Source organism: Bombyx mori, chromosome 27, assembly GCF_030269925.1.
Source record: "Bombyx mori chromosome 27, ASM3026992v2".
Lineage (NCBI taxonomy): Eukaryota > Metazoa > Arthropoda > Insecta > Lepidoptera > Bombycidae > Bombyx > Bombyx mori.
In genome coordinates, this window is record NC_085133.1 from 6,616,876 (window position 1) to 6,639,099 (window position 22,224).

At 36.8% G+C, this 22,224-nt stretch overlaps 2 protein-coding genes across 36 annotated transcripts in view; one reads left to right on the top strand and one right to left on the bottom strand.

The window, feature by feature from the left end:
• Window positions 1-298: 298 nt before the first annotated feature.
• On the bottom strand, window positions 299-1,184 carry LOC119630801 (uncharacterized). Its single transcript, XM_038021306.2, has one exon. The coding sequence runs from the start codon at window positions 1,064-1,066 to the stop codon at window positions 356-358; it is 711 nt and encodes a 236-aa protein (XP_037877234.1). The 5' UTR covers window positions 1,067-1,184; the 3' UTR covers window positions 299-355.
• A 9,246-nt stretch (window positions 1,185-10,430) lies between these two features.
• The window catches only part of LOC105842996 (twitchin), a 150,228-nt gene continuing 138,434 nt past the window's right edge, over window positions 10,431-22,224 (top strand). For 29 of the 35 annotated variants that reach the window (XM_062676513.1, XM_062676517.1, XM_062676548.1 and 26 more), the window contains exon 1: window positions 10,455-10,545. The gene's annotated coding sequence lies outside the window, so the exon portion shown is untranslated. Of the gene's footprint in view, window positions 10,546-22,224 lie in introns of all 35 variants that reach the window. The other 6 variants (XM_062676541.1, XM_062676542.1, XM_062676543.1 and 3 more) reach the window with 2 other exon arrangements.

A 22,224-nucleotide genomic window follows, 5' to 3' on the forward strand; every position in this document is an offset into this window, starting at 1 on the left:
ATATCCTTTTTTTTCTACTTGAAGTCGGTTTTTGTTAAAGCATGTCTATTTATTATGGACATTTTAGTTTAGTCTCTTTTATCTCATTTCACTTAATTTCATCCCAGTTGATTAATGTCTCAAATTAATCATCTTCATTTCATGTCATTTCATTTCACTCCATATTATCATAATTTTTTATAAAAATAAGAATATAAATTAAAATAAGACATGTCCAAAATTGTCTTAGTTACCAGGTCACAAAATCCCTTAAAAATCATAGCGCCTTGAATGTTTAGTTGAATAAACACTACATTAATCTGTTTAAAAAAACCTATATTCATCACGGATTTACACTTTTGTAATTGGATACAAATTATCCAACCAACATGACGATTGGAACCAAGACTCCAACCATTACTGCCGCTAGGGAAGCTATCTTGTACTTGTGTTTCCTCGCTTTAACCTGCATGTAAGCTTCGAATCTTTGAAAGCTACTCACGTCGTAGCCCAGCTGATGGTATTCTCTGAGCTGCTTCACGAATCCAGGGTTCGGGTTAATGAACCGTCTGCGCTGTCTAACATACACATACGCCTGTTCGAACGTCAGCTTGTATTTCTCCATGATATACGCGATGACCAGGGTCGCAGACCTGGAAACACCAAAGTGACAGTGGACGAGCACGTTGCCCGCCTGTAGGCCCTCATCAATGAAGGAGTTGGCCATTGGGAAGTAGGGCAGGAGATTGGTCTGAGGAGTGTCGTAGGCCCTAATGAACAGGGTGTTGATGTCGGTATCATAGAAAGTAGATTTCGGGAGGCGATTCGCCGCAATGGTGAGCACGTGCGTGATGTTGAGGCTTCGAAGGACATTTTTGTCGGCTGCAGCGCGGGCATTGCTCAAATAGAGGCCCGGAATGATCTGGCTGTAGCAAGATTGAGTGCAGAGGTCGATCTTGTGGTAGAAGGCCTTCCTAGACCAGTTCTTGAAGCTGGAAAGCGCCACGACCGGGTTGGGGATGGTGAGAAAAGCGACAATGAAGGCGCTTTTGAACATCACAAAGAGCAATCCTCTCGCACTAATCATGCTAATAATAATGAAGATTTTATTTTCACATTGTGTATTAATGTTTTTTTGTTTTGAATAGTTTTTGCAACAGTGTTTGAAGTGACGTTTATACGACTGTTATGACAGAAGTTTGTTTTTACGTCATAAGTCTTCTGTCATTCATTACAAAGGACAAGCACCACTTTGATCCTTCTTTCTGGAAAATAATGAGGTTTTATTTACGTTTTTGTTATAGAGTCTGGGCATTTTTGTCTTATATATGTACTTGCAGTAACTAGAGAACAAAAGACAATCCGGAAGAGTTTTTTTAGTGTGGAACGTGTTTTTACATGTATTTAAGAATCTCAAATTATTTGATACGTTAGTCTATTTACAGGAATAAAACGTTTCTATTCGTACAAGACTATTGAAGCCGTGCTTTTTTTTCCTACCTAAGCTGATAGCCTTGAGAGGCTAACCTTAGGCCTAAGGCAGCGTAACCTTAACTAGTAGGTGAGCTCACGGGGCTTAAAGTTCAAACCTGACGTAAGCCAATCGTAGCTGTATTAAATTGAGGATTATGCGAATACGCTAAAACTTAGTATTTATCGGACATTTTCTTTTTTGTGTTCTCCTAGCACCTGTACTACCAATTTCTACCAATTTCTTCCAATCCACGTATTTATAGTCTATAAGACGGTATTAAGCAAGAATAAATAATTAAAATGTCAATGTCAATTTAATTTCATCTGATTTTTGGATTTTTGTGTTACGACGTCATTAAGAGTAGTAGTGGTCTTATTTTTCTAACAGGAAGGGGAAAGGTGTCATACCATACAGCCTAATCTTTTATTTCAATATATTTTTTTAATACGAAAAATGAGAATATGGTGTGAAATGAAATGAAGTGGTTAATATGAAATGAGATGAGATGAAATATAATCTCAGTAAAATGGTGGTAATTTACTGAGACTTTTTCAGTGGACTTTCTGGAGGATCCCGAGAAGCTACGTCCAGCAAGCAGCTTTGTTTCATTTTCCCACATTTGTACAACCTGAAGAAACACTAAATAGACAAAATAAAACAAACCACACAACTTCACTCCTCATGTTCCAGCCAAAAAGTCACGATTCACGGCATTAACATGAAAATGAAAACGTCTTCATCAAAGAGCTTACAGGGCACAGAAATTATGACCAATTATTTCCCGCAAAATTGCATTATTACATATTTTAGCGCACGATAACTGTGAAAATAATGTTCACAATAAAATCGAAGCTGAAACGGCTTTAGAGAGGTCAAATACACACAGACATAGATTTATGAGTCAGAGTACAGACTTGATTTCGTATCGCCATTACGCATAGGCTATATAGGGATGACACTTAAAAATTTACTCTAAAAACGTTTTGATAAAGGATAAAATAATTCAAACCTGAGCAAAAAGAAACTCCTTGACATGTCTTAACTCCGAGGTTCATATTTAATTCTGTTTTAAAGTAGTCCCTTAGTGTATTATGAACCATGCTCATTGAAATTTTAATTCATGTTTCAAGTTCAAGCTTTGTGGTCACCGTAGCTCAAGGCCACAGTAGCATAAACGCTACATACCGGATTTGAAATAAAAAAATTAAGACTTAATCGTCTTTTATGAGCGACTCTTCTATTCTTTAAATCTGGTGGTACCTATACTTCCTGATAGAAATATCAAAACTTTAGGATCAGTATTATTAGAAATACAAAAGTACCCGTGCGAGCTTATAATAAGCTGCATTCCAAACAGATACACACATTATACATAACATAAATAATAAATAACTGGGAACAAATCACGCAAGGCCATCTGGCCCAAATTAGGGTTCTCTGTGTTATAGGTAACAGAGACTGACATATAATAATAAATAATAATAAAGCCATTTAATCCAATTCTCACTCTCGATTTATAACACAATGATTGTTAGTAAGTTGTAGTTTAAAATTAAAAGGTTACATACTTATAATTAATTAATTATTTAATATTAGTACTATTTATGAGATTTGGACCCCTATTTGGGTAAAGGCCTCCTCCATCCTTTTCCATGACTCCTTGTCCTTGCCTGATTTTATCCAGTCGTTTCCTGCGACGCGTGTTATGTCATCAGCCCATCGTCTTAATTGTCGACCAACATTCCTTTTCCCCATTGGTCCTTTCCATCGTGTGGCTTCAATGGTCCATCTTTTGTCTGGATATCGTGAGATGTGTCCGGCCCATCTCCACTTAAGTGAGAGTGCGTGGCTGAGAGCATCGGTAAGTTTAGTTTTTTGACGAATGCTTTCATTCTTAATTCTATGTATTTTTCTAATTTTCAACATGCTCCTTTCCATGGCTGTTTGACTGCATTTAATTTTTTGTTTTATTTTATTTGTAAATATCCACGTTTGGCAGCCATACAACAAGCAGGGTAACAGGCATGTATCAAATGTTGCCCTTTTCATACGCAAGCTGTAGTTCCCTTTTAGGATTTCTTTTAGTGCCCAGAATTTCTTCCAAGTTGCGTTGATTCTTCTTGTTACTTCTTCTTCGTTGCTTGTCGTTTTGAATGAGATTTGCTTCCCTAAGTAGATGTATTCGCTGACGTATTCTATATTGTTACCTTTTATCATTATCGGGTGTTCGTGATTGTTGGTTAATATCTTAGTTTTGCTTACATTCATTTCTAGGCCGATTTTTGAACTTTCGCAGTCCAGTGATCTCATCATTTCCTCTAGGTCTTTGGCAGTTTCAGAAATTATAACAACATCGTCAGCGAACCTCAGATGGTTTAGGTAGTGTCCGTTTATGTACACTCCCCTTTTTTTCCAGTCTAGTTTTTGAAAAATAGTTTCAAGTACTGCTATGAACAGCTTCGGGGAAAGAGGATCTCCCTGTCTGACTCCTCGTTCTATTTTTATCTCGTCTCCTCTAGTTTCTAATTTAACTCTGCTCGTACTTTTTGTGTAGATATATTTCAAGATATTGATGTATTTATAGTTAACATTTGATTGTTGTAATGCGTTCCAGATTGAACAGTGACTGATGCTGTCGAAAGCTTTACTGTAGTCAATGAAGGCCACATACAGAGGTCTTTTATATTCTCTGTATTTTTCTATGACCTGCTCTAGTGTTTGTATGTGGTCCATTGTGCTAAAGCCTGATCTGAATCCCGCCTGCTCCTTTGGTTGCAGCTTGTCGATGTCGTCGGATATTCTCTTTAAAATTATGGATGAAAATAGTTTATATATGCTCGCCAGCAGGCTTATGGGTCTATAATTTCCTATATCTAAGGGACATCCTTTCTTGAAGAGTAAAATTATGTCTGATGTACACCATTGTTTCGGTACTTTTTCTTCGTCTAGTATCATGTTAAACAATTTCGTAAAATGGCGTGTTAAAATAGGTGCTGCTATTTTAAGGGCCTCATTACATAATCCATCTGGTCCGGGACTCTTCTCAGGCTTCAACTTATTCATTTGTTCGTACACTTCGGAGTCTTGAATTTTTCTGTTGCAGTCTGTTGTGTTCATGTGAGTTATTTGCGCTTTCGTTTCAGTGCTGTTTTGTTTCTTGTATAAGATTTTATAGAAGTCTGTCGCATGGTTTATTACATCTTTTCTAGATTTTGTTTCTAGTGAGTTATGTTCGAGTTTTTGAATCCATGACTTATGTGTAGTTAATTCTTTGTAGGCTTTTTTGGTACTTCTAAAATTCTTTATGTTTCTTGAGATAATCTCATATCTGTGGTCGTTGTAGTCCTTACGGATTGACCTATTAGCCTCTTTGTATATTCTGCTGAGTTCTTCTTTCATCTCTTTGGTTTTATTCTTTGTGTATGATAGTTCCGTGCGCCTTTTTATAAGCTGGATTGTATCTTTGGAGAAATATTGTGTTGATGAGCATGTGCACTGTTTTTGTATTTTAGACTCTCTGTTATGCCTCTTTCTAGGATATCGTAGTATGTTTGGATATCATTACACTCTGTTTCTATATTTTCTGTGTGTATTCGTAGATTTTCGATATAGTTTTTAATTTCTGTTTCTGTCTTAGGGACATTAAATGGTGTTGTGTAGCTTCTTCTGCTCTTTACTGGCATACTGACATACATACTTTTAATTATTGAAATATATACATACATAGATATAAACGAGCAGACAAAGAGCAAACAAGCCTGTTCATCACACAAATGTTTGTCCGATGTGAAAATCGAAGCCACGACCCTAGGCGCAACAGTCAGAGGCGCCAATTACTGCACCGCCTATATTAAACCTATTAATATGAAGTATCTGGCAACCCTAACGGCACCTGTGTAAGTGATCTGGTTTGTCGAAATAACCTGTAAATGTGACCCACTTCGTATGTAGGTCGGTTCGATTTCAGAGAGACATTCGAACGAAGGTCATCTACTGAACTGCATTCTTTTTTCTGAACGTTGTTTCACGAATTCACAAATTTTATGCTCGTGGTTGTTTTTAGCGATTCTCTGAAAAAGTTTGACAGTCAATTGAGTTAAAAATATTATTCGAGGAAAGGTGTTATAGGAAACCTATAAATTGACTTCAAAAGCTGTGTTGCGGTCGTGAATGCGTGATCAGCAATGCTGCACACACAAGCCGCTGCTAACAGCATGAAATAGCTGAAACAGAAACGCGAATTTCAGACTCGGGGCGGTATTAAATAATCTATGGACACATTGTGGCAGAGTGAAACTATTTTAAGTTGTACAGATAGGCTCTGTACCGGTAATGACTGGCGTGATGGTACAAAAGCGACGCTTACACGAAGTACGACGTGATTACATATCACGTTACACTTCAGAAGACTTAAAGATGCGGCTGTTCTACATTTTTTATTCGTGCAGATTGGCACACGTGGATCGGGAAGATCCATTTAGCAATTACGAATTCCTAGACAGCGGAAAACTCACCTTGAGACATGAGTTCAAAGTCTCATTTCCGTCGTCATTAGTTGAGATTAGTCAACTGCTGGCCTCCCCAAAATGCATCATTACACCCATTTTAAAGTACATTTTATTTTGGGCCGGTTTCTACACCTTTTTATACAAGCTTTTGAACCTAAGTTGGCGCGCAGGGTATGTGGGCCTCTATGGTGGAAGATAGTAAAGGCCAGAGATGAATTTGGTAGAGGACCGTTCACTAAGCGACTCTCTTCGCTCTCTCCCTATGCCGGATCCCCATCCAAAACAGGCAAAGTATGTCATTATAGTTTCCTCGGTCAACACTACAACCGCCCCGGTAACCGTACTCGTCGAACTCGACAAAGAGGTCGACGTGCAACCTAACCCATGCATCAGCCCGCTGAGTTTCTCGCCGGATCTTCTCAGTGGGTCGCGATTCCGATCCGGTAGTAGATTCATTCGCGAAGCAATTGCTCATGAGTTGTTAGGTCTCCTTCGGAGGCGCTCGGGCAGTTGTTAGCAAATCCCACCCCTCCTGGTTAAGCCTTTGCTCGCCCACCTGTCCTGGTGAAGCTGGAAAGGCCTCCGGGCCACCAGTAATCTTTCAATCATAAAAAAAAAAAAAACTGCAACTAGATCTCTTGCTGCTTCTCGCTTTCGTGAAAGTAAAATGTTCAGACAAATAGCTACTTCATCAAAACCACAAAAACATTACGCAACATTTCGTGCTCTTTCTAAATTTATTTACACAGAAACGAGATGTCCGTGGACCGAGTGCCAATGTAGATAAAATGTAAATTACAAACATTCACACGACTAATCTGGTTCATGATGGCCTATTTTTTTTTTTTATCGAGCGCTTTTGTCGTGACCTGTACGGCTATGAGTTTTATTATTTAGAATTATGTGTCCTGTTTTCTATCGTAGCGCTCATACCGGAATTCACTGATTATTTATATCGAATTTTGAGATATAACATTATATATTTAGTTTTATTTATGTATGTATTAGGAACAGTACCATATAATAGACTTAGGTCACCTTAAATATATTTAAATATTTTATTTTTGAATAGAAACAATGTTATGCTACTTTTGAACATGCTATGCTTACACCGCGGCAGAAATAGGATCGTACGTGCTTCTAATGCGGGCGACCTCAACCTAAATAGTTATCTATAACCTCAACATACGCCCAGTCAGCCAAACATTTAGTTATTAGCATTTATTTAAGATTTAATTGACATTTCTTGATGTTTGAAATGCATGACTGAAAAAAAAGTGAACATGTTTTTTTACTAAAACTAATACGATTTAGGGAGAGAGGGATAATAAATAAATAAAAAAGTACAATTGATGAATAAATACGTAAAAGACGTTAATTAAAAAAAATGGCGCTGCCGTATTACTTCTATTTAATGACGAAAAACTAATTTTTAGCAACGGTTTGTTGTTGTTTCGGGTTTTTTTTTTTGTAGACGCTCATATTCTCGACTGGTAAAATTAAAAAACTGTTAAATTTTCAAAACTTTAGAAATAAAAAACGCGAAATTAAAGTAGAAAATTTAGTTTTAAATATGACTGATTCGGTTATGCGGCGGTTTGTGTCTCTGACTGTTGTGCCGAGGGTCGGGGTTCAATTCCTACATCAGGCAAATATTCAGGTGATGAACAGGTGTCTTTGCTCTTTGCCTGGGTGTTTATTATCTCATAATATGTACATAATTAAACGTATATAAGCGTGTTTGTCAGTCTCTGGTACACAGGGAATCCTATATTGGGGCTGGATGACCGTGTGTGATTTGTTCCCAATTATTTACAACAGGTTAAGGACCGAGATTTTTTAGCGATTTTTGCCAAAAGTAATTAAGTGCATAGTTATGGATAAAGAATAAGCTACTTTTAGTTTTTTGATTATGCAATTATATTGTCTAATAGTCCCCCTTCAATATGTTATAGCTACTAGCCTAGATGAGCCATAGCGGTCCGCGTTTCTTACATCTCTATCTTCCTCTCTTCGACCGGTCCCTCACTGCTGAGGATCGTGTCTCCGTCCGATTCTGTCAACCAGCTGTCTCCATCGACCCCGTTTTGTAGCTTGGTGGAGTGCGTAGTGTGTTGAGTTTCTTACATATTCAATAGAAAACTTGGGGTCAGGGGTATTCTATTAATTACTTACTCGATACGTGTTCCCAAATTACTTTCAGGATGAAGGAATAACTTTGTTAAATAAAAATCAAACCCGCGAAAATTGTACTTTGCACAAAATTGAGACAATAGACATCCAGCCCAGAAGTTGGGAGGCGGTATTCACGTTGTGATATGTTGTATATATTGTCTATGAGCTTCGCTAATCACTTAACATCAAGAAGGCCGTGGATCCGATCGTCCGTTTACTATTATAGATTTTGTTAATGCTATTCACGAAAGTGAATTTCCGATAATGGCGGTCACCGCGTTCCAAGCCATCGCCACTTAGTAGTCCAGGGTGAGAAATCTTCTCACGAATTCCTTTTCTCTATTTTAATTTATACTCACGTTAACATTCAGGGTAACTGTCATAATGAAGACCAATAATATCCATATCCATACAATAATATATTATACTAATATTAATATTATAAATATGTTAATGAGTTTGTTTATTTGGGTGTTTTTGGCCTTCTTTCACGATCAAACGAAGCAAAGAATTGACATATTTTTAAAGTTATAGTATTAGGTCAGAAACACTCTCCTGTTACTACATAGGCTATGTTTTATGTAGAAAAAATATCTCATTCTCACGGGAAAGTAAACTGACACTTTTCCTGGATCACGGGGGCGAAACCACGCGTAAAAACCAGTAATGTATAAAACTAATAAACATAATTTATTTTACAAACATTTGAGTTAATGGCTTTGTTGATAGCGATTTAGTGTCGGATATTTTGTCGATATTAATTGTACATACCGGCAGAATAAAATTCATGTGACGTTTTTATTGAAAAACTAACAATTTATAAAACAGCCAAGAAATAATTATTGGACATACCATAAATAGCTGCGTTGTTTTAAACATTGATTTAATTGCAGAAAGAAATTTGTAGATAATATAGAGGGGTGAAGGCTATTTGTTTTAAGCGACATTTCGCTTATTACGCGACATTTATCGTTGTAATGAAAGGACCGTTTCATTTGGTATAAGCGTTAACAATTTGATGTTTTTAATTGAACTTCAATTAGGTTTACCCCATTCAAATAGTTGAAGAAGTTTTCTGTTATGATATTTTTTCTAAATTTTAAACTTTAAACGGCACTCCTGTTTTACTGGTGGTAGGACCTCTTGTGAGTCCGCACGGGTAGGTACCACCACCCTGCCTATTTCTGCCGTAAAGCAGTAATGTGTTTCGGTTTGAAGGGTGGGGCAGCCATTGTAACTATACTGAGACCTTACAACTTCTCAAGGTGGGTGGCGCATTTACGTTGTAGATGTCTATGGGCTCCAGTAACCACTTAACACCAGGTGGGCTGTGAGCTCGTCCACCCATCTAAGCAATAAAAAAAAAGAGAAGTTGTAAAAATGTCCCTTAGCCCAAACAGCCTTTCACCCCTGGATCTGAATTTCATTTCAACACTTTTTTAAATGAAAATTCATCGGTCACTTTTTCAATTCTACTTCACTTAAAATCCTTTTATGAGTGTAAACAAAAATATCATATTGATCTAGCAGCTTTCGACTTACCTGGCGTCAAATGGTTATCCGAACCTGTGGCTATCTCAAGCCCTCTAGCCACCTTGAGATATGAGGTCGAAATCTGAATAGTATTGTGTAACGCGTGTCCCAACTTTCTAGTAACACGTAATGCTCTAAAGCAGAACGGTTTAACATTACAAGCGCTTAACATCAGTCGAAGTGTGAGCTTGTTTATCTATTTAGATTAAATGAAGAATGTTTATCAAAGCTAAGAATATAATAAACATTTAAAGACATACAAATCGAAATAATGTATTCGTTTGAATACTTGGAAAATATAATACTAACAAAATGGTGTTGCCATATGTAATACACTGGTTTGGTTTTTTCTACTACGAAATAACTCAAACTTGATCTAACACGTAAATAAGAAAATTGTTTAACATTAATGCAAAATTAATACGAACAAAATAGTTTTATAGAAACGATAATTGTTTTAAATACTTAAAAGCGTAAGATAAATAAAAAGAAAAAAAAAAACACCAGAGAGTATTTTGGGAATATACCAAGAGTCAATTAGCGTGAATCACAGGCAAAGATTTTAACGTCTCCATGAATAATGAGACATTACGTACGCGCTAAATCAAATAAGATACAGGCACGGTCACAATTCACCGAGGATTTAGGTCGGCCTAAGGTTCAGTGCAAATCGCAGCTTTATACCTTAGCGGTAACGAAACCTATTTATAATTTTCGTTCTAAGTCTAGGTATTATAAGCGTTGTGTACATTGGATATTTTTGGATTGGCGGGCGCGGCGTGAATCGACCGGCAACCAGTTGGTTGTCGGCAGGCTAAGCGCACGAGTCGCGTTACCGTCTCCACGCGGCCATTGACCAGTGTGTGTGACCAAGTTGTAAGTGCAAGTGTTGCTTCTTGTGTCGCTCAGTGCTTAAGTGTCGCCTCATCGGTGGATAAGTGAAGTAATACGTAACAAACGCAGGCGTGCTAACACACTAACGTATGCGTGGGACGTGGGTGGGTAGGGTAATTTGATAAGGCGGCGAGCCCGACGGCGGCCACTTTTGTATGCAACAGGCGGTCCGATCCGCGGACTATTTTTGAACCGGAGCGCTTACTCCCCGATCGCAAACCACCGCGATCGGACGTCACGCTCGAACGGATGTAATTTCAGGACCGCTGTACCCTCGGACCCGAATTATTCGCTTTGCATGCGGCTTGACTTATCATTATTTGTGTGGTTCTAAAAATGAATTTTATTAATATATTTTTTTTGATGATTAATGGGGCGTCAGATGTTGACTTAGAGATTTCGTAAATAGAACGTTGACACAATTAACTTTCCGCAAACCGAACAGCGGGGCGGGCTTCTAGAAATACTTTAATATTTTCGACCGTAATGCACACTCTTGAGCTCATTGAAAAGTAGATTCGTTATACAAATATAGTATGACGGTGATATTCAAATCATAAAAGAAAACAATCTCTCATTGTTACGTGATACTTAACATCGTAAATAAATAATAAATACATATATTTCGACACAACATTTAACGCTATATTTTATATTAGATGATGTATTTCCTTATCCTTGTACATTTAACAAAGAGGTTCGAAAGTTTTAATACAATACACAAATAAATATTTATTATTTCGAAGATAATAAATTGGCAGCGTACCTACGTGAATGAATAATTTCCTAATTTCAGATAATTTCAAATTAAAATATTTAGCCTATTTCATTATAATATAGTTTATTTTATTGTTTTATTTACAGCAGCTATTTTAAAAGTACACACGGTAAATAGTTTTCGTACCTATCGCGAATTAACATAATTCGCTCAGTATTTTGAAAGGGGAAATAGATTTACGCAGTTATTAATAAAATGCCAATATTTTGAAAATTTGACATCAACGAAATAATACATTTATGATTTACGGCCTTAAAAAGGATTCTATTAACTTAACATTTAAATTTTATAGGATTTACGAAAATATTGGTAGCGGTTTTCGGTGATGACGAAGATTTGTAACGCCTAATTGATCTTTTTTTTTTCTTTTTTTTTCTTTCCTGCAACGTAGCAATCTGTTTCTTGAAAAACAATAATCTAATCTGTTGTCAGATTTTCATCAGGAAAAGTTGAGTCAGCTGAGTTGTGTCCCCAGTGGTACCATTCTCATCTTATATCTGCAAATCTTTTTGCTAGGTCTGTTAGGCCTAATTGATCTAAAAACTCTATTTAAGGGGTCAGCCCCAAGAAAAGCTTCATACGGTACTGCTTTTTTGCTTTTTACTTGATGATTTTACGAGTATACAAGTAGGTGACTGCATTTACGTTATTGATATCTATGGGCTCCGGTAAACACATAATAATGGGCGCACCGCGAAATTCTTCATCCATTGCACCAATGAAAGAAATAAACTTGATGTAGTTGAAATTTAATGAACAAACTTAGGGTGTTCCTTTTTAAAATTAAATATAACTTATTCTCAAAAACAGCTAAAGCGTAACGCGCCATTTTTCAATACATACCTAGTTTGATAAAAAAAATGTAAGGTCATTTTTATTATGCCATCTTTTTGTTTAATTCAATTACTTCTTATGCTATGAAAAAATCTGAAAAAAAAAGTGGCAAAAAAAATTGATGTTACACTCGTGAGAACGAATAGGCCTCAAAAGGTACACAAACAATATTTCGTGATATTATTGTTTTGAATTATGATAAATACGATTGTTTTGGTAAAAGGTTAGAGCAGAAATTTACAGATATAGCGTAGACACGGCGCGTAGCTCGCGGCTACGAATTTTCGTAGCGAACCTGTAGCAAAATAACGACAATTAAAAAACAACAAATATTGAGCACATAGATTACTTAAAAGCAGCTTTTATAAAGTTTGAAATATGCAATTTTTTTCCATAATTAATGGTGTGTGGTGTGATCTGCAGGATCAGTACTACGATCCTGTCTGTTTTAACCGCAAAGCAATCGTGCCTTTAAAGGTCTAGGAATAAAGGTCTAGGTCGAATGCAATTCTAACTTTGACCTCCTGTGGGCTTCTGGTAGCCTGTTGCACTAGGACTTCTTCGTTTCTATCAGTGCACAGTGACGTGATCGTAATTGTTGCTGCGTCAATCATACCGTTATGATTACCAATATGATCACCAGGTTCTCAGCCTTTAACACTCATAGCTGTTGTGATCCCTAGAAATGCTCTTAAATTTAAAAAAAAATATCAAATTATGTAGACAATTCTGAATCCACTATATGCAGTGGACACCACTACATGCATGCTGCAATAGCCAGAGCGCTTATTCAGAACTGGGTCGTAAATCATTTTAAATTCAACCGACTCTAGGATCCATAGGATTATCAAAGCATGGAAACTAATATTCCGATGATTGAATTGAAACGACCTACGGTATTATTTCTAAATATAACACGTATTACGGGTATTGGCTAAATTACACTAGGTATTATAGACATACAAGTTATCCAACAAGGTGGACCGATGACCTGGTCAAAGTAGTTAGTAGAGACTGCATGAGAAAGGCAAGAGACCGAAGAGAATGGTGTGCATTCGAGGAGACCTACACTCAGCATTGGATGGACACGGGTTGAAGAAAAGAACTAGATATCCGGTTTATTACAATGACTGATGAATGAGATTTGCGTACCTGCTGATTATATATCTACCGTATTGAAGCGACCACAATGCAAATACCCCCACTCGGCTTGTGATAAGAGATTAAAATCTCAATTAAATTGTATTGCATTGTTCCTCCGTGCACCTTTCGAATGAAAAGTTATGGCAGCTTCGCTGCAGAATTGGATAAGACAATACGGTCTTACATTACGCCTCACCTGCAGTTACCATTACGCAAGTTTATGGGGATAAAGTTTTATTAAACATTGTTATTATTTTATTGGAGAATACGATCGTGAACACGTTATAAGTACATATTTCGCAGACACGTGGTGGAAAATTACGCCAGTAGATAATCAGAAAATAACGGTTATAGCATGTCAAGATAGAATGTAAGAGAATCTGCTAACACTGGCCCTAACAAAAGAAATGCTAAATCTACCACCGGACCCGAATCGCGACCCACTGAAAAGATCAAGCGAGATACTCAATGGGTTGTGTCTATGAGTTACATTGCATGTCAAATTCTTTGTCGTATACGACGAGAACGGTGACTGATGTCGATTAACTTTACTAAAAACAAAATCGTATCTGGTTGGTCATGTTTTCCACCCAAATAGCTTAAAAAATATCAAGTCGTACTCAAGATGAGTGCAGTGGCAGTCCCAGGCAATTTATGCATTTTCTGATTAACAGCAAAACGGGCTGTTCATTATCTCATTGTCTGACCTTAAATACCAAGATAATAAATTAGGTATGCATAATGAACATTTGTAATAATAAATACTAATTCCGATTTTAATGCTGTCAGATTACATGTGTCACTAAATTATCTATTTAATGTACATTCGTATGTGCCAAATGTGTTTTTGTTAGAGGTCACTTATTTGCTAATAGTAAGTACTAAAGATATAATGACATGATAAATAAACAAATAAATTTGCTATAAGTTTCTCATTGCATACTTGTGCCCAAAGAAAAGATACCTGGAAGAAATCCAAAGGATTTATCTTAGTAAGTTCTATGTGATGAGACCGTTGATTTTAAGCTAGGATCTTCTCTAATGTAGTTAGTGCCTAAGATATCCGAAATAGGACGAGAATAAATAAACGAGTACCTTAAATGCAAGTAACTTAAAAACAATTCCCAATGTGACCGGATTTTTGAATGCAATTTCCAGGGCTACTGTCGTTAGAGTCAACGGCCCTTAGATTAAGAAGCATCCAAGTTTGTCTATCTAATTTAGTATTAACAGATTTTTCCGCGAAAACATCAAAACAGCTCGAAACTATAATGTTGACCTGCTTCAGAGTATTCACTTTTCATTAGCTTGTAGAGGATGACCAAAGCTAATCTGGTGTTTAACGCTTATTGGGTATAATTGGGTATAATTACAATTGCACAATCCATTCATACGAAACTTGTCTAAGATCGATTTATAGATTGATGTCATGTCTTTCAGGTGAACATGAAAACGCTTTAGTCCTTTTAGTCTTTGGGAGGGCTCCAAAAATTTGTTTCTTCGCAACCAAAATTATCATTTTCCAAATCTTTCTAATTCCGGTTCTAGATTAACTTGGATGTCTACAGAATTTATGTATCCATTTTATTTTTCATTTTTAAATTAAGGATAGGGCAGAGCTGTTTGCCTAAAAAAAATTACGTCTATATTCCTAACTAAATCACTTTAATTATAGGATAAAATGCATATAAATTTACAAAAGTATAGATATTTAAACGCGAGGTAAGTGGCACTTAGTACTGTTTATGGGCTTGTGTAACCAATTGACACCAGGTGGGCTGTAAGCTTGCCATATAGTGAAATTAAAATAATAACAAAAAATATAATCGAACGGAGACAAAATTTATACTAAAGGGTTACAATTTCCATCCAAAGATTTTTAGGTTAATTTAATTTGAAGAATTCTTCTTTAAAACGTGATCAATCACATAAAATAGATAAGAACCCTGGCTGGTTGCCCCAATGTTAATCCTAATATGCCTCCAACGCCAAGAACATTATAAAATGGCTAATTAATCAAGCGGCGTGGTGCACGAAGCCACCACGAATAGTCCGTGGCAATAAACAGATTATGACTAGCCCCAAAATAAACAATGAATTGGAAGCGCTTGCGAAAGCTCTGAAGCTTGATGCTTTATCGCCCACCTATGACTGTGGTCAAAATGAAATACAAAAATGTTTGTTAAAGCCGTTTTTTTAGGTTTCGTTAATAAAATCTAAAGCAATGGATGGACGAGCTCACAGCCCACCTGGTGTTAAGTGGTTACTGGAGCCCATAGACATCTACAACGTAAATGCACCACCCACCTCGAGATATAAGTTCTAAGGTCTCAGTATAGTTACAACGGCTACCCCACCCTTCGAACCGAAACGCATTACTGCTTCACGGCGGAAATAGGCGGGGTGGTGGTACCTACCCGTGCGGACTCCCAAGAGGTCCTACCACCAGTGATTATGCAAATTATAATTTTTGCGGGTTTGATTTTTATTACACGATGTTATTCCTTCACCGTGGAAGTCATTCGTGAACATTTGTCGAGTACGTATTTCATTAGAAAAATTGGTACCCGCCTGCGGGATTCGAACACCGGTGCATCGCTACATACGAATGCACCGGACGTCTTATCCTTTAGGCCACGACGACTTTTTTCTAATCTAATATTATTAAATCTAAAATAATTTTAAAAAGTTATATCTAAACAACAACTTTGAGTACTGCAAAGTGTAGTTAGTGGAAGCTATCGTCGTATATGAGAAATCTAGAAAAAACCTGAACCACGCCAACTAAATCTGCAAGTTAGCCGTATATATATGTTAGTATATCTATATATGTATAAAAGCTCCGAATACCGATACCTAGAGTCCACTCTTGACTGTGCCTTTGAGTTTGACCATCCGTCCTGACCAAGCGTCAAGGTTTCTGGACCAGCATTTCTCAAAGTTTCTCACAAAATTTACCGTTGCTATACCTAGTGAAACTCCCGGTCGCGTCGGTGAGAGATTCCCTATGATATCGTTTTTTATCGTAAAATAGGTTTCAGTTCAGTCGATTTGTAAAGCGATGACATAAATTCAAAATAAATGTAATGAAAACATTCAATAATGGTTGATATTTTGAGTGGATTGAAAAAAATAATTATCATTGATGATGGCGCACCATTTCGGATAAGGTTAGGGATGTTCATTTAAAATATAAATCGATATTTTTTGCGATTCATCAGTCGGAGCGGTTCCGTCGATGTTTTTCGATATATCGAATTGAAACATCGATATTTTTGATGCATCGATAAAAAAAATTAAGAACAAGTTTAAGTTGAAATTCTCTTTTCAGTATTGTATCAATATTCACTAGTTATCCACCATCAATCAACATAAACAATTTAAAATTTTGACTTGCAATGTACTATGAAGTAATAGAGCGGTCGACCATAACTTTAATCTATAAGTACCGACTTCCGACGATAGATTATAGAGTCTATTGTCTATATCATAGGCAAAGGAATATTGTGATACTGAATCGTAGTCTGTGCAATATTATTATCACCTCATTATTACTTTATTTTAAAAATAGCCGTGAGATCAACAATTATTATGGAGATATTTATTCGATATATCAATTGAAATATATCGATATATCGTAAAACATCGACTATAACTTATACACTTCGCGGTTGAGACGATGGGCCCTTGGGGCCCTGAAGCAAAGAAATTTTTAACAGAAATCTCCAAACGCTTGAAGGAGGTTACACATAATGCTAAGGCTGGCTGGTACTTTGCACAGAGAATGAGTCTGGCTGTCCAACGAGGCAACGTAGCCAGTATCTTGGGAACTGTGCCTCCTTCAAGCGCATTGGAAGATCTGTTCTACTGTGTGGGTTGATTTATTTTACATTATTTTGATTTGACTTTTTGTTAATAATAAAATACCAGAGTTATATATAAAAAAAAAAACATTTATGCATTGAAATGATATCATACATCGAAAGGTAAACATCGATATATATCGAGCGTCCCTTGATAAGGTTGGCTGTTAACTCGTCCGTCTTTCTAGGGCAAAGGTAATTTGAGAAGCTGTTCTCTCTATGAACCTCTAAAATACTTAAAGTTAATTCGTATATGTTATTTTAATAGAAACACGATAAGCCCTCGACGCGTTTTTATTAAATAAATTTTACATTATAGGATAAATGAATTTACCAAAATATATGAGTACTTATTAAAAAATTTAGAAATATAATTAGAAGGGAGCCATATGCCTCAAGTTCGAATATCTATGGGCACTGTTGACCACCAAACGACACGTAGGCCGTAATCTCGTCCACCGGTCTAGGGCAATTAAAATAATGCAAATAATAAACCTCTTAATTTATATTATTAGGCGCCCAGTGGTCGAGATTCGACCATAGTTAATACTTCTATAATCACAGATTTGACCAAAATAATAATGTAGACAAACAATATTAATCTATTCTCAATTTGACCACAGACTTTAACAATAAACAGAAGAGTATATATGGGTGTGTGTATCAAATATATGGTAGTATGTGTAATATTTTTTTATTCGTCTAATGTACATTTATTGCATAATAAAAATATAGTATTCTGCACTCCTTCTCTATATCTGTACTAATATATAAATCTACAGTGTTTTTACGGATGTTTCGTTATAACTACTGAAACATGCATCCGATTGACTTGAAACTTGGTGTCCATGTAGAAAATGTACTTAATGGATAGGCTAATATTTATACGAGTGTTGGACTCCCTAATAATAATGACAATAAATAATAATGTTAATTTTAAATGCCCAGCGAAGCGGGCGAGTACGGCTAGTTTTCTATATGTTTGGGAAATTTTAGACTCCTCCGTTCGCGCAATTTTCGTAAAAAGTGGTGCAAAGTTTTTGCTTCACGTATATAGAATAACTTCTTCTGAGTCGGTCCCTTCATTGTTGAAGGTCGTGTCTAATCTGAAGTGTGGACCACTCGATGCACAATGCTTGCCCCACGTCTTCCTGTCCTCGGCGGTCTTGATAGCCTCGGTTATTGGCAGGCCGGTGAGTGTTTTAACCAGATCAGACCAGCGGGTAGGTGAGCGTCCGCGTGATCTTCTCCCGTCAATCTGACCAACTACCATCAGCTTCACCAAGTTATCGGGGCCTCTACGAGCGATGTGGCCGAAGTACGCGTGAATACGTTGGAAGCAGATAGCATCTGATAGAAATAACTAGATAGAAGTAAATTGAGAAGCCAAATCATATTTTGTTGGGAGAAAGGCTCAAGTCACCTGCGCGACTGCACAGGTGACGTGTTTGTTCTTTGGACGAAATGCCAACAGGTACTCATCATTCGTCTAAATATAACAACAGATAAACGTCTCGCTGTAGCTCACGTGTTTTCTCAGAATCGACTTTAGATTTTCCTGTTGTCTATGATTAATATTCACATCCATTACACGCGACTCTCAGAGACTGTGACTTTACTGGCGGTAGGACCTCTTGTGAGTCCGCGCGGGTGGTACCACCGCCCCGCCTATTTGTGCCGTGAAGCAGTAATGCGTTTCGGTTTGAAGGGCGGGGCAGCCGTTGTAACTATACTGAGACCTTAGAACTTATATCTGGAGGTGGATGGCGCATTTACGTTGTAGATGTCTATGAGCTCCAGTAACCACTTAACATCAGGTGGGCTGTGAGCTCGTCCATCCATCTAAGCAAAAAAAAATAATTAAAACTATTTTTACGATTTAATCTATTGTTTTTTATCGTCATTATATTATTTGTGACGTATCTAATAGCTTACAGATTTACTGGTTATGGGTTATGCGCTTTAAAGCTTTTCACAAAGACGCAAGGTATCAAAGTTTTCAATGTAGCAACATGTTTAATATACAATTAAAAGATCTAAAGCCTAAAGATCTAATCCGAACGAGTTTTTAAAAGATAAATTACAGAAATAGCCTCCACAATTCGGTATTCAAGTTAATCTTGCTGATATCTTGTTGTCTTTTCTTTACCATCGTTCAAAAAAATTTGATAAACCTGTTTTACTATTCACAGTATGAACTATGAACATATACGAATATTGTTAAAAAAAAATTTAATAACATTACGTTAAAAAGTGTATCAGTTTTTTTTTTGTTCCTATTGTTAAAAATACAACTCTTGGATAGGCGCGTTCACAAAATACTCTAGCAGCAGATATGAGATACAAATCCAATAGTCAAAGTCACAAATTAATAGACGTCAATTTATTGACACTGTATTGTACTTAGAGCTAGCTTGAAATTCACGAGTTAACTTACTGTTAGTTCTCTAGACAAACCGAAAACAAACAGGTAAGTAAGTCCTAATACTCTTCTATATCGTTCCCTCACTACTGAGGATCGCGACCACATGCGACGTACTTCCAATGTGCTCGATCATGGGTGGCATGGACTGCATGGTACAGACTACCACCGAGTGCTTCTCTTGCTAGATCTGACCATCTGGCTGGTGTTCTGCCCACGGCGCGCTTGCCTTCTATTCGACCCGTAGTTATGAGCTTCTCTAATTCATGTCTGGCAGACCGCATGATGTGTCCGAAGAAGCTCATTACACGTTCCCGGCAGATGGAGCCTTTTTCGGATGTCTAGCTGCCTTAGAATGGACTCGTTTGTTCGCATAGCAGTCCACGGTATTCGCAGCATCCTCCGCCACACACCGAAGTCCTAATAACACTACCAGAAAAGTGAATATATGAAAAACTTTCACATAATGGTGATAGTTGCAATGGACGATCTTATTACCAATAGAGATTATTTCGAAATAATTGCTTTAAAATTGCGCAAAAAAGGGTAAAATATAAAAAAATATTTTACATGATGTATTCATTTTATGAAGTTTATACCATAGCAGTAACGACTAGTCACTGTCGCCAGTGGACATATCAACTATCTCAGGAGCTTAACTGCGCCCTTGTCTATTGGTAAGCATTGTTTTAAAATCTGGTTTTAAGAAGAACGTAAATCTTATCTTAAACTTCGGTTAAAAACTTGTAATGTCTATGAAGCTAATAGTTTTATTTACATTATAAAATTGACCGATAGGTATGGAACGGCAATTGTAAATTTAATGTTTTTCATTTCATTTATGAAAAGTACAAAAGCGTCCTAGTTAAAATGCCAAGTAATTGAGATTCAAATCATTTTGAAAGCGAATCTAAAATGATTAGTGGCCGATCTTCGCGCCGCCATCCACACTAACCTTCCAACGGCACGTTACAAAAATAACTAAACTCTCGACCGACAACGCTATTCATAGCCGAAATCATAGCCTTAACATAAATATTTTTCACACTAGATCATCTGTCCTTTTCGCACTCGAGCGGAAATCGCATCGCGCCGTCTCGCTCGAGATGGCCAAAAGCCAAAACTCTGTATTACGAAATATGAAAATCGCGATTATGAAAATGTTTATGAAAATTTGCATTTGTAACTACGCACAAATTTCACATTAGTTTCATTATTTTTGTGTTCAATTTAAAGCGGAGCTTTGATTTTAAAATTAATTATTACGTTGAAAAATTATATTATGTTTCTGTCTCGATCTAATCGTCGCCTTATTTATTACAAATTCTCGTGACTTATAAAATTGACGCATAAAAACTTTTTTTTATAAAGTAAAGATGGTCCAGAGGCCTTTGCATTTTAACCAGGACAGGTAGGTGAGCACGAGCTCACGACGTGGAATTTACTAACAGCTACTCGAGCGCCTCCAAAGGAGACCTAATAATTCAAGAGCAGCTGCTTCGCGAATGAATCTACTACCGGATCGGAACGCATAAAATCCTGAACAAGGGCTGATCGAATATGTATACAAGGTTTTATCTTCCCATCTTTCGTTCCGTCTTCCATCCTTTTGTTTAATGAAAGTGAAGGAATTCACAAATGAACAGAAAAATTTACAGCATAATTTTATCTTTCCTAACTTTTATTGCGTATGTATTCACTCAGGCCATGAAGTCTATCGTCTTAAGCTCGCATCAGTGAAGTTACATTTACAACTTTTTTAAATGTCATGTGTCAAAAACGTGTTTTTTTTTAACTATTTATTATTTACCAATTGGATTGTTTGCTTGTATGAAATATTTTTGTTGAACGGGTCGATTTTTCAGTCTATATTCGATCTTTTTAGTCGGTTTCGTTCAAAAAGTTTTTATGCTAATTCAGAACGATTACTACATATTTTCATATATTCACGTGATCTGCATACGTACATAATCGGAAAGGAACAAAAACGGAATCTCACGATATTAACAAGAAAAGTAGGTAATATTTTTTTCACATCACACGATCCCTGGAATTATTACGAATAACGTACAAGGTTCAGTCGTAAAATTGTTTACATTAACAGCGTGTTTGTGTGCTTTGAGTGCCGCAATAAAATTAATACCAAAGATCAAATAAATAAAGATTTTTCTTTATCAAGGAAAACTTTTAAACCATACAATAAATTCTGTAAGCGTAAGTTAGGGTCCCATCATAGGATTTTTTTGTTTAGCTATCAGCCAGTAGTCTCGTGGGGTTATTCTGCCTTCGCTTTGACTGGTAGTCGAATCTGCTCTAGGTACTGATGTCAGCGTAAACTAACAAGTAGGTGAGCTTACGGAGCTCAAACCTGACGATGTTGCTGACACTAATCCTAGCAAGAGTGGTTCGCAGAATCTACCACCGGACCGCAAACACGACCCACTGAGAAGATCCGGCGAGAAACTCAGTGGCCTGTGTTTGTTGGTTAATTTACTCGCCGAGCCCTTCGTCGCAAGCGAAGGGTTCGAAGAAAAGCTCTCGTACAGCGGCGTCTCGCTCTCTTTCACAAGCAAACCATTAATTCCGTAACATTATAAAGTTCTCATCTCCGTTCTTCTACA

Excerpts from the sequence above, each read along its gene's own strand:
- LOC119630801 (XM_038021306.2), bottom strand. The coding sequence starts at position 1,066 with ATGATTAGTGCGAGAGGATTGCTCTTTGTGATGTTCAAAAGCGCCTTC.